Below are 13,112 nucleotides of genomic sequence, written 5' to 3'. Positions count from 1 at the left end.
TACATATTTCTGTCTGCCCTTTCATTCACCTACCCAGGAGCAGTCTCTTTACCTGGGGTCTCTCCGGCTACTCTCTGACCTTTTCTGAGTCTCTCTAGTTCAGTGCCTTTGCCACAAGATGCTTGGTCTCACACTTACTGTCCAGATGAAGACACTAATACACTAGTACTTTAGAAATGTATTGGAATATTACCCATAATACTAACACCCCTTTCTGATGTACTCTAAATGGTTTGCCTTTTGTATCCAGCTGTTCACGAATTGAAGAAATCCACTGAGCTGTCTGCTCTGTACAGGCTCTGCAGTTAGTGTACAATACAGGAGAAGTTCAAATTTCTCTCCACATTGTGCTCTGTTTTACTGGGAACCAGGTCCCAGCTCCCACAATACCTCTCATTTCACAGGCTACTCAGGTCCCTCTCAAGTTCCTTGCAGTCTTTTTCTGTTCTGACCAATCTGAACAGCCATACAGCATTGCAAAGCTTGGCATCTCATATGTACTGCGATAAATGATCTGGAGATACAGAACCCAATACACAACCTTGAAACTCCTGCTGCCAGGCTCTTCAAATTGAATAACCAATTTTCATTTTGCTCTGTTCCAAAAACGAAGTGAAGTTTTCATTCTGTGATGATACTTTTCCTTTCACTTGCGAGTACTCAATTTCTGTAGCAACCTCTGCTTAAAGACCCTGTCAGAATCCTTTTGACATTTAGATAAATTACAACAGCCTGTTCTTCCCTTCTGACATACATACAGACCGTGAACAGCCGGTACAGGATCTGCACCAGTTAGAGTCTGTCAGGTTGCAAGCTGCTCAGGATTCAGCTGGTTTGCTTTCAATTGTTCCAGCTATTTGCTGGGTCCAGGCAAGGTTTACCAGGTCTGGCTGCTGAATGCATAAAGGGAAGTTTTGCTTCCCCAACAGATCGGTACCAGACAGTGCTCTCTGATGGCTTCGCTAGACTCAGCCCTGAATTCCCTGGGTAGAAAAAGGAAGTCAGTCTCCCCCAGGGATGGTGTGGCTGCAGGAGAAAGGCTTTGAGGACTCAAGGATTTTCTCAGTCTCCATCTTACAGGATGAATTTGCACCTGTAATGCAGGGGCGAGCTCAGAGCAGCCCTGTGTTGGGAAAAGATTGCAAAGCCATCCTTTGCCCCACTGCACAAAGCCCAACCCCACTAGCACTTGCTGACACTCACCTTCCCCTCTACCTTGCCCTGCTGGTCAGTCTGGATCTGCTGCCGGAAGGCTGGGTCAAAGAGCAAGGGGGTAGCACAGTAGTGAACCAAGCGTGAGGACTGCTTCAGGGTCTCCAGGTCTGCCAGCTGCACAGCACAAGAGGAAGATGGTTACAGCATACATCCCTCATCAAGCCTGGGAACAAGCTGTCCACAACACTGCACTGCTGCTCAGAGATCAAACTCTAGAGGGAACCCCCTACTTTACAGCCTTTCCAGTGGTGGGTAGCGAGGCCCCATGCCCAAGTGTGGTGCTAGAGCCCAGCAACCCCAGAGGTTCAAGCAGAGAGCACTGCTCCACTGCCGAACACCATCCCCGACATACACCCCGCTCCGAGTTCCAGTGCTCCCCTTTGCCATAGGGAAGCTGGTGCTACCAGTGCGCTATAAGAAGGCCCAGCCTGCCGCCCGCCTGCTTGAGTTGCACTCACACTGATAGGCATGTTGGACTGCGCTGATCTCTGCTGCCAGGTAACAAAGAGATTTTCAATCTTCATCTGCTTCTCCAGTTCTGGAGGAAAGAGAGCAGCCACAAGAGTATCAAGCCACAGCCCAAAGTATTGTCACTCCCCTTCACAGGCCATAACCCATTCCCTCACAGCACCCTGACAGGAGGAGCCAAGAACTGTCCCCTCTGCCAGAACTCTTGTTCTGCTCTTTCTGAGCTCCTTTTCCAGGAGCAAGATGATTAGGCAGGCTCCTGTGACATCACGCCCCTTGCTTTACCTTTCCTCTCCATGCTCTTGATTTCCAGGAACTGGGCCCCATGCCGAGACACGGGATCAAAAGGTCCCAAGTCAGGCCCATGGGGTATGCGCTTGACGGTGGTAACATCCCGCAGAGCTTCGTCAAAGGGCACCACATCGGGATGGAAGTGCAGAGACGGCAGGCTGCGGGCAGAGCTGCTCAGCCGGCCTTGTTCCTTGCTAGGTGGGGGACTGGAGCTCCGGATCAGTGCATCCACCTCCAAAGTGGAGTTCAGGAAAGGATTTGGCTCCTAAGCAAGCAGACACAGCCATGAAAGCCTCCTTACTGCCAGCCTTGGAGCAAGGACCCACAAGAACAGAGTAAACCCAATTTTGGCCATCTGCAGACATCTGTTAGCCTTCTCCATCACCAGTCCCAAGGACAGCAGGCCTTGGCGCAGCATGGCCCTAATGTGCAGTGGGAAGCCTCAGCCTCCTCCACCCCAAATCCAGTCACAAGCAAGCACTGCCAGCAGCAGGACCTGGCTTCCCTTTCCACCTCTGGCTGCCTCCAAGAGCAGACAGCAACAGCCTGGCTGGACACGGCCACAGTTGGACACGAGCACCTGGGAGTGCCTTGCCAACTGGCACACAAAAGTACACAAGTGCCTGCAACCTTCCTCAGACCCCCGAACTGCCAAGGAGCCTCCTGAAGGGGAAAGGACTGCCCTGCCTGGCAGGGTGCCCTACCTGCTTGCTGTCCTCATGCCATGGTGTGTCCATGAAGCAGTGGTGGTGGAAGAGTCCCAGCTTCTGGCTAAGCAGGCAGTGCACGATGTGGGACCGGGCATTCTGCCACTGCAGCAGGCGAGTAAGGGAGCAGTTCAGGTTGGCCCCTAGGTCTGGGGACCAGTTGTAGGTGTAGAGCGTCAGCTGGAGAGAGAGGAGGGGGAGGAAGGCTGAAGAACCTGCTCAAAGAGGGCCTGCACAGTGACACAGGCTGCCCCGGGTGCTCTGGGTGGTACTTGCTGCAGCTGCAGACAGTTTCAGATGACAAGGCTGGGACAGGGAGAGTAGCAACAGCTCATTCACAGCCCCCCTGTTAACAGCAACAGCAGTGGTGGTGGTACTTGCACTGGCAGCACAAGTACCCAGCCTGATGTGGGCCTTGCTGTGGGTAGGGAAAGGGCAATTATAGTCCACAGTGGGGCAGCTGAAGTCAGAGACAGCGAGGGCTGCTGCCCACCAGCACTCCCCAGAGTGCTGCAGGGAATCCCCAGCTCTGCTTGTGGCACAAGCAGACACCCTGCACAGCTGCTTTGGAGGGCTCCTGCCTAGGGAAGGCTCGTTGCCTGCAGAGGCACTCTTCCTCTCCTCATTCTAGCCCTGTGCCAGTTGGGAACAGCCTGGCTTTCAGGAGACAACACCACACAGGCACCATTGCTACCTTTTTGTCAATGATCTCCATGAAGAGGAACCTTTGCCGGGGCGCCAGGTCTCGTCCAACAAGGCTAGGATCAGAGCCTCTCTCTGCTGAGCTGAATTCCATGGCCTCAAAGCGCTGGAGCCCTTTGTGAGCTGGAAGAAGCCGGAGTTATGACCCTCAGTACCAGTTCATCCTGCTCTTACATCCCACACGCCATTAAGGCGGCACGACAGGATGTTTTGCCACAGTACTGCTCAGCTTGTCTTGAAATAAGCAGTTATAAGCAAATTTGAGAACAAGGTCTCAGGAGCTGAAAACAGACAACCCACTGCCCACCTCCGGGCACAAGCAGTCTGTCCCAGCAAAGAGGGGAACCCTGCTCATACATCTGCCACCCCAAGAGCCCCCAGCACACAGTCCCATGGACCCTGGCTGGGCACTCACCCTGTTCTGTGCTGCACCGCCACTGCTGGAAGTTGCGTCCCAGCAGGATGAAGTGTCTGACGGCTGCAGGGCGGGGGCTGGCGCTCTGGCCAGGCTTATAGGGCAGGAAGGCGGTGCCCCGATGGTAGCTGCAAAGAAGAGCACCAAAGGTGGCTGACAAGTAGAGCCACGGGAATAGAGGCTGGCACAGCTGATCGGCATTTGCTGGTGCCAAACAGCCCCCTATGAACCACATCACTCACCAGATCTGCTCAAACACCTTGACAGTGGTGTCGCTCGCCAGGGCAGTGACCAGGTTCACCACTTCCACCAGGATGGAGGACAGAGGAAACGAGACACAATCTCCACCGAGCACTGCTGCACCGATGGGCACCCTGCATGGAAGAAGTACTGTAGGACACAGTGCCAAGCTGCCCAGAGCCAAGCCCTGTCTACCTGGCAGTGGAGAAGGCTAAGGGAGCCCCATTGCAGGCCTGCTGCCCAGAGCAAGCCAAGTTCCTGCCTTGCCAGGGACTGAGACAGGCAGAGCTGGAGAACAAGGATTTTATGTGGAGCAGAAGACGAAGGCTGAAAAAAAACCCTGGCTTCAGGCTCTGACCCAAAGTGGGGCCTGGACGAAACTCCCTGCATGCCCTGACCACAGCACTTTATTCCCCCACTTATTCCTTGTTCCCTCGCCTACTCCTTATCAGAGGAGAACAGCTCTACCTTGCCAGCAGGAGGTGCAAGAGGATGAACAAACACTGAAGTGAGAACTATCCAGAAAGCAGCAACAGGGCAACCACGCAGACCCAAATCCCACCATATGAAGGGCATCCCTCCTTGCTGCCTCCCTCCTCCTCTCCCTCCCTGCAAGAGCGAGGGTCTCGCATGCAACTTCACAGCTCCAGAGTGTGTCACAGAGGCTCAGATTCTCCCCCTCTGCTACATCTGGGAGCCCTCTCATTACTGTAGCTGCTGTTGGAGGCCAGGTCTCCAACGCAGCTGCAGCCAAGTCCAGCAAGCCCTAGACTTGGAGCATGGCAGACGCAACCACAGGCCTTAGCAGGTTTGTTCAGATGCACACAGACACATGCCGGGACTCCTGCCACACCTTTGTAATGCTGGCCCTGAGACCGATGGGACTCTGGTGAGGTTTGGGGAGAGACAGAGTGCGTAACTAGGTAGAGATCAGCAAGGGACAAAGGCAGATGGCTTGGTGTCATATGAGGACTTGTCCTTGGAGCTCCAGGGAGAAAGGCCCATCCCCAGCCTATCTGGAGGAGCTGGGGCCTGAAACACATACCCAGGTGGCTCATGAATGCCATCCACCGCTGGCAGGTTTGACTGAAGAGTGGGTGCATGGTACCTACATCACCTTCTTCCAACTGGCAGGCTCGGCGCCTGGGAAGAAGAAAGGGAAGCACAGTTGTACCAGATCAAAGTCAACAGCAAAGAAGGCACAAAGGTGCAATGGTTCTCCCCACCCAGCTTCAGAGCAGAGCCCAGGGAGCCCCCTTTTTGGGTTGTTACAGCCCTTGAGCTTGGTCCCTCTGGGTCAGTAGCCATAGGGGTGTCAGGTGTTGCGCAGGGCCCCACAATGCAGGGAAGGGATCTCTGGCAGGGAGAACCAGCAGTGCTCCCAGCAGCACTCCAGCAATAAGGATCGAGGGTTTGTGTGTGGAAGGCAGCTCCCCTAACTGGCTGTGTAAGGGAGAAACTGCAAGGAAAGGGGATGTGGCCCAGAGGGTTAAGATGCAGATAGAGCCAGCAGGATGTCAGGCTGCAGAGCACTGTACAGCAGACAGAGGGGAACAACACCCCGGCTGCCCGGCCTGCAGGCTGTGCTTGCCTCTGTGCCTGTTCCAGTTCAGCTGTGGCTGTGGCCCGATCCTGGCTCAGATGCTGCTTGACGCTCTCAGTCTTGTGCCGCCGCCTTGTGCGAGCCTCTTCTGGCCTCTCCAGCACAATGTCGTCCGTAGTCTTGGGGCTGCCCAGCTCCGAGGACTCTGCCTTGCTCTAGGGAGAAGGGGACAAATTAATGCTGTGCACATGCACAGCCCAGCTAGCACCCTGATCTCAAACTCCCCGCTACCAGCCTGGCCTCCCGACCCCAGCCAGATCCCTCCTCTCCATTCCTCCTGGCCAGACACACCATGAGGACTTGCAGGCCCTGCTCCCCACTGGTCCCTCAGCAACATTACCAGCATGTCCCAGAAGCTGCGGCGTCCCAGCTTGCTTGTGGGTGTCACTGGCTCCCCAGAGCTGGACGAAGGGGCAGAGGTGAAGTGCAAGGGTGGAGGACAGCTCTTGCCAGCCCCACTAGTGGCCAGGGCCAGGCCCTTGGTCTCTGACATGGTCCTCCTTAGGCCTCCTGTAGAGACAGAGCAAATCAGACTCTCCAGAGCCTTCCGCTGCGACACTGCTGGTGTCCCCGTGTACCCCGCTGTGGCTGGCCAGAGCCTGGCTGGAGAGAAGGGAGAGAGCCCTCAGCAACACCCAGCAAAGTAGATTCAGTGTTGGGGAGCAGACAGACCTCTTCCAACCCTAATTTCTATAATGCTTCTTCCCTGAGACATCACACAGCGCAGCTTGCAGAGGGGAAGTGACTTCCTCCCTCCCAGCCCCCTCAGCCCCAGTCCCCCCAGCATAGCCAAGCTCCCACAGGCCAGGCAGGAGGAGTGAGGCTGGCTGGGGGCTTGGGATGGCCGTCCTGGCCGGGCTCTCACCCGCAGAGCTCAGCTCCTCCAGGTCCGTGGCACCCAGGGGGCAGGTGGCCTCCAAACAGAGCGGGGCCGGTAGCACGAGGAACTCCATGACGGCGTCGCAGAGAGCGTGGCGCAAGGCCCCGCGCAGCTTCTCCGACAGCTGCAGCAGGCTGATGTTGCCCTTCTCCCAGATATCCAGGCGCACCAGCACACGAGGCTCTGCAGGGAAAGGGAAGTCCTGCATGGCTCTGCACCCCCACCTTCACCAGCCCAACCTCCTAGGTGCCCCAGGGGACGTGGAGGCAGCAAGGAATTGGCAACTTGTGGCCTGTTTCACTCCCTACCTGAATGCAGGGTGCCAGTCTCTGGCTGGTGCCTGCTGACCGCAGTGAGGCTTTCAAAGTCGGCATCCTGCAGCAGGCCAACGATGGGCAAGGAGGAAGGCAGCTTCAGAGGGTCAGGCCTCTCCCCGTGGGGCAGCGAGGTGGGGCTGCCATGTTCATCCACGAATGTCAGTGCAATGCATGCAATTCCTGCAGGGGAGAGTCCGAGACAGCCTCCGTCAGCCCCTACGCCCCTACAAGCCCTGCCTACAGCCTGCCACCCCGCACCTGGGACCATCATGTTACCACTTGGGTTGCACAGCGCCACGTGGCAGGCAGGGCCCACAGGAGGGGACTCAGCCAGGGGAGCAGAGGCTAGCTGTGCCTGTGGGGAGCCAGGGTAAGAAGCATGGCGTTTGGCACAGGGTGTCCCCATCACCCCGAGAATCTCTCTCCTGCAGCATCACAGCAGCTTTCGCTTTGCCCTGCAGGAGCTTCCTGGGTTGTCCAGCCCCATATGCAAGGGGAAAGTATCTCCATTTGCCCCAGGACGGCCTTTATGCAGAGAGATCCAGGATGGGGCTCACCATCCCTATCCTCTTAATGGACAGAGTACAGAGCCCAGATACTCTCCAGCAGCCCTCTCCAGGCTATGAAGGACCTTGAGTCCCTGCAGAGGAAGACTGTATACATGACACCTTGTTGCAGATTACACTCACAGTCCCCTCCTCACTGTACACCCATACAAGATCAGGTGCCTTCCCCGTGCACTTCAACCAGCAGGACTGGGGACAAAGCAGGCTGACACCTAGTATTAGCCTGGAGTTGCTGCAGAGTAAAATTCAGGCCCTGCCTGTAGCCTGTCTACGCTGAGCCCTATGCACGCACAACGGGACAGTTCAGAGATGCAGAGCAGCAGCATGGTGCTTGTTTCACAGCCCACGTGCTGCATGCCCTGGGCCACGCAGAAGCAGCCCTGCTACAGACCAGAGCAGAAACAGAAGCTCACTCCCCACGGCCCAGCAGAATGGCCAGGGCACCAGGGAAGCAGCAGCACAGATGCAGCTGTGAGGTCCAAACCCCACGCTGTAACCCTAGATGCTCCCAACTCCCTTCCAAAGCCCCTTGACCGACTAAGCCAGCACTCGGGTAACTGGATGGCAAAGCTGCCCCAACACTGCCGAAGGGTGATGTGTCCAGATGCAAACAACCTCAGCCCCACAGCATTGCTGAGCCCATACTCTGTCCCTCTCCATCCCAGCAAGGATGGGAGTGACACCAGACACTGCTGCCACAGAGCAACCAAACTGCACCCGACTGGATCCACAGCACCGCATGGAGGATGGGTGCCCTCACTGTGCTGAGACAAATCCAGCCCCAGCAGACTGTGCCCAGGTCTAATCAGCAGCACAACCACCTGGTCTCCATCATTCCTAATGAAGCGGAAGCTCTGCAGCAACCTTTCCTCCAAGACACGCCAGATGCAAGGGAGAGGGCACTGGGATGCAGAGAGCTGCTCCCAAAGGAGAGAGGTAGGCATTCAAGTCAGAGGGCAGCTCACTTGCACTCACACTGAGGAAAGGAAACTCTACAACTATGAGCACCGCTCCACTTGAAAAGTACAGGAGCTGCCTTGTCTCAGAGGTGCTCTGCAACAGCCTCCAACATGTCTCTCCCCCAGACAGGCACAGGAACAACCCTTTTTCCAGCAAACAATGGAGAAGTTTGTCATTTCCTAAATATCAAAGGTAGAGGGGACCAGGACTTTACCCAGCCTCATCCCCCTTCAGAGTAGGGCAGGGAGCCTCACACAGGGGCTCTCCCACCTCACACAGCCTCTCGCTGCAGCAGGGCAGCTCTCCGGGATGTGGGTGTCGACACAGAGGTATCAAGAGCAGCAAATCTGCCCCACATGACAGTGAATATGAGCTCTACCAAGCAGACTTCCTTTCTTTAAACACTAAAGGGCACAAACTCCTCATTTGTCTGGCTTGACAGTCAGCCCCAGGCCCAGCAAAATGACAGTGGATGCTCATGTGGTAGTTGTAGACCAAGATGTAGTCACTCCCCCCTTCTCCTCCTGGATAAATTACCACACTGAGTCCCTTCAGCCTTCCCCTCTCTGGCACGTTTCCCTATCACATCCATTCCTGTACCTCTGCTCTGCTTCAGTCTATCTGAGGTGAGGACATGAGAACAACCAAGCACAATGTCCCACGTCCTCCTCGTGCTGGGACACATGCTCCAGAGAGGGAGCACCCATGGCAGTGCTTTCAAGCAGGCCAGGTCAGCAGCCGCAGGAGCAGACTCCTTGTTTGCAGGTGCTCCCCGAGACAGAGCTGGTTTGCCAAGCAAGCGCCAAGCACTCAGCACCCTGCAGCCGGCTCAGTCTCTCAGGGCAGAGATGGTGGCTGCCCCTGCCTCACCAGTAGAAAGGCTCGCCTCCCCGCCGCAGGGAACAAGGCTTCCAGTCTTGTTACAGGAGCACAGAGAAGCTGAAATGCAACCACTAAATCACAGGTAAGAAACTCAAGACCTGAGCTCTGGGACTATAGGGAAAGGTAAGTTAGCAAGAGCTGCCAAGGTCCTTATTGCCTGGTGCACTGGGGTTTGGCTACATAGTCATCCATTGCACTCCGCGGAGAGGTGGGGTGCTAGGGAGCTGTTACCTCCCATCTGTGCGGGACTCCGAGCCCCCTCTGACCCAGGCTCACTGAAATACAAAGTACACATCTAGTGGTGCCCGGCCACTCTAGCCTCTTGGTATGCAAGGGAGCCCCCCACCCCAGGACACAGCCACTGGGAGAGTGATGATGCTACACCCTGGAGCATGAAACCACGGTTGCAACATCATGACTCCTGTCTTCCTCAGGGAGGAGATGCCCATTTGGACCTGTAGATGAAAAGGGTGCAGGATTTTGGAGTTCACTGCTTGCAAGCTAACGGCAGCACACGGACCCTCAGCAGCCAGGGACTGGCAGAGCTGCCATCTCAGGGCAGCAGGTTCTGTTTGCTCATTTATCCAGCCAGCAAAAAAGAGGAGGCTCAGCTAAATGGACACACACACACACACACACAAACACACAGAGGAGTCAGAGCTGAAGCCACAACACAAGGAAAACAAGAACAGCAGGGACCAGAGGGGCCAGGGAGCTGCACGGGAAAAGGAACCAGAGTAATACTTGGAGCCACAGGTGCTACCTTGGAAGTGGGAGAGTGGAAAGAGGTGCTGCACAAGGTCCGACATGGTACCTACATAACAGAAGAACATTCAGACGGTGCACAAGGGGCACAAGACACAAAATGGCCAGGTGACAGACCACATTGGCCTGGACAAAACATGACATGACAGCCTGCTGCAGGATGGGCCCTATCCAATCCCTCCTCCAGCAGTCCAGAGAAAAGAGCACGGACATTGCCCCCACAGCCCATGCTCAGTTACACGCAGCATCCAGCTACCCCTTTGCAGCAAGGCTCCTGCAACAACGGTCCCTGCTCCCACCTCCAGCCCCACTGAGCCTCTGTGCCCCACACGTACTGAAGTCTCACTGCATCTTGCCCCACAGCTACTGCAACCTAGAGCTGCTTCCTACAGCAACAGGCCAAGCTTAGCAAGTTGCTCTGTGGGAGGCCTTAGCTCGCTCCACCGCACGTGCAAGGGTGTGCAGTCCCCCAAGCACACACTCTGCCCACCTCCCAGCCATCAGAGGAACACACTACCCCAGCACTGGCCCTCCTCAGTCATTCAGAGCTCTCCAACATGGGAAGCAGCTCCCCAACACACAGCACCATGCCCTGTTTCAGAAAAGAGTTGAGCATGATACCTTTTCCACCAGTGCCTTGGCCGCCTGGCTTGTTGTACAGATAGAGATCCTGGTCAGGGATGCTCCCACTGTGGCTGAAGTAGTGCTAAGGAGGGCAAGGAAGAATAGTGACAGAGATTAGAGAACTTGCCTTAATTGGAAGCAGAGGCCCATGTGTGTGCAGAGCTCATCCCCAGACCTGTAGCAAGCAATCCAGACGTACTTAAAACACTTGCCAGCACAGCCTTCACCACTGTTGGGCTGAAGGAACCCCCTACAGCTCTATGCAGAGTTACATGGCACTACATATGTGGCCTCACCCTCTATCCTTGCTATGGCCATGCTGAGGGGATGGGTAGCTGCTCTCAAACTCTTATTAATCCTGATGTTTCAGTCCTTAGATCTGAGGGAGCCATGCAAGAAGCCAAGCTCAGCTTTGCAAGGGGGTCTTCTCCCATGCTCCTGGGAGATGACTGTGGGCATGAGCTTTGTGATTGTTGCTTTTTGCACAGCAAGTGACAGCTGTGGAAAAGCTGGCTTGTCCAGGCCAAACAGGAACTGCTCACAGTCCTGCAAAACTCCTCCAGGCTTCAGTATTCAGTGTCAGTTCCTCCCTAACACTACATGGCAGAGCTGGGCACATGGTGATTGAGCTGCCCCAACAAATGCCCCCAGCAGCAGGTAGAAACTGGGCAGACTGCCGTCCCAACTCACAGCTCTCCTCACCTTGAAGTGGTGCTCCACATTGCTGTCTGTGTACTTTGGGGTGTGCAGGAAGATGAGCAGATTCTGGCGCAGATAGTAGGCCACTGCATGCAGCCAAGGCAGGGCGGAGGGTGGCAGTGCGAACTGCAGGACCTCTGTGGGTGGCGTTCCAGGGGGCTGGATAAACTGCAGAGAGAAGGCCTTAAAACTCAGTTGAGACTAACAGGATGCCCTGGGGCCCTGATACTGATCCAAATTATGCCAGCTGGCTATGCGAAGGGAGAGTGTGGTGGGCAGAACCCAGGCCCATAGACAGCACCCTGAGACAGATGTGGACAGATATTCCACAGGTATTCACAGGGAGGCCCTGCCATGCTGCAAACCCCAGCAAAGGGGATCTCCCACCTACCCTGGCACCCACACAGTATATACCTCGGTGAATGCTAGCCTGAGCAAGCACTAGAGCAGGGAATGGGATGCAACAAACCGCCCTGGCCTTCCCTGCCTTGGGGCAGGAGAGCCTGAGACAGGGCAAAGAGTAGGAAAGTGTTATGGGCTCTGGGATGAGCAGAACAGATATCCAGTGAGGTACCTCCACGTCTGCTGGGGTCAGCTTGCAGTTCCGCACCAGCATCACAGTGATGATATCCAGGGTGGCCTCATCCAGGCGTCTACGCAGCACTTTCACCAGCTCATCTGTGATCTCAGGCCCTGACAAGTAATCAGAGGTAAAAGCAACTTTTTCACCCCATCCAGTAAGAATGACCACAGCCACCCCTCCCTGCCTGTTCAGGATGTACCACCCTCACAGTCACTTCCCACAGGGAACATGTCTTTCCCCACCATCAATTTCTTCAGGCATCTTTTTCTACCTGTTCATGATCACAAAAGACTGCTGGTATAGCAGGCAAAGACAAATGCACTCCTGTATAGGGAAAGTTGGCATAAGCCACCCGGTCTGCAGGAGGTTTCATTGTGGGCCATGGATCCTTTCCTCATGTTACCATCCAGACAGAACGGAGAGCATCTCTGGGCTAAGGAAGAGCAGCTTGCTCAGGAGGGAGATACCTTCTCTGCTCTTCAAGCAAAGAAGGCAGGGAGCAGAGCTCTATTCCTTTGCTTTACATCAGCACAGTCCATCTGCTGCCAGGTGCTATAACACTTACCTGCTGGGGCAACACCATGGACCATCAGCTGGATGTGTCTGTCTACCTGTCCCACAGGGCGGGCAGAGTCCACACTACGGCACGAGGCTGCATCCAGAGAGGAACGAGAACCCTGGAGATGCAAAAACAGCCACATGGAATCAGCTTCCATGTGAATTCTAAATCCATCATTGTCCTGGGCTGTCAGCAAGGTCAGGTAGAACCCACCCACCCACTGCTGTGCCACTCCACACATCTACAATATAAGTTTTATCCTACATAAAATCCAGGTTGCTGGAACTACTGAGTTCCCTCCACTCCTGTGACCAAGAGCACCCACATCCACTCCCACAGAACAGCAGACTCACCATTAGATCCTCAGTGTAAATGGGCTCCTGGCTGCGTGTCAGTGCCAGCGATCGAGATGCTGGACTAAGGCCGCTCTCTGCTTCCCACACCTTCCCACTGTAGGTGGTTTCAGTCAGTCTGAATATAGGAGAAAGACATGTCAGCCTCCATTCCCAAGGATGGCAGCATCATACCTCCACAGAAGATCCACCTCTTCCTTGCTCTCCCCTGTGCGCTTTCTGGGGATTAGTCCTTATGATATGGAGCTTGTGGAAAAATGGCGCTCTGGCTCCCTCAAAAAAA

At 55.3% G+C, this 13,112-nt stretch overlaps 1 protein-coding gene across 1 annotated transcript in view; it reads right to left on the bottom strand.

Annotated features, from left to right (window-relative positions):
- The window catches only part of SZT2 (SZT2 subunit of KICSTOR complex), a 59,693-nt gene that overhangs the window by 10,938 nt on the left and 35,643 nt on the right, over nt 1-13,112 (bottom strand). Inside the window, 19 exon segments of the mRNA XM_050900577.1 lie at nt 1,204-1,329; nt 1,674-1,753; nt 1,969-2,239; nt 2,679-2,861; nt 3,376-3,506; nt 3,799-3,926; nt 4,041-4,125; nt 4,128-4,172; nt 5,084-5,181; nt 5,630-5,796; nt 5,982-6,151; nt 6,507-6,704; nt 6,830-7,018; nt 10,010-10,060; nt 10,633-10,717; nt 11,338-11,502; nt 11,909-12,027; nt 12,483-12,594; nt 12,830-12,947. Coding sequence (XP_050756534.1) covers nt 1,204-1,329; nt 1,674-1,753; nt 1,969-2,239; nt 2,679-2,861; nt 3,376-3,506; nt 3,799-3,926; nt 4,041-4,125; nt 4,128-4,172; nt 5,084-5,181; nt 5,630-5,796; nt 5,982-6,151; nt 6,507-6,704; nt 6,830-7,018; nt 10,010-10,060; nt 10,633-10,717; nt 11,338-11,502; nt 11,909-12,027; nt 12,483-12,594; nt 12,830-12,947 — 2,521 coding nt within the window.

The sequence above is a fragment of the Gymnogyps californianus genome, chromosome 8 (genome assembly GCF_018139145.2).
Source record: "Gymnogyps californianus isolate 813 chromosome 8, ASM1813914v2, whole genome shotgun sequence".
Lineage (NCBI taxonomy): Eukaryota > Metazoa > Chordata > Aves > Accipitriformes > Cathartidae > Gymnogyps > Gymnogyps californianus.
The sequence above is the reverse complement of the archived record's forward strand: the minus strand, read 5'-3'. Positions and strand labels throughout refer to the sequence as shown.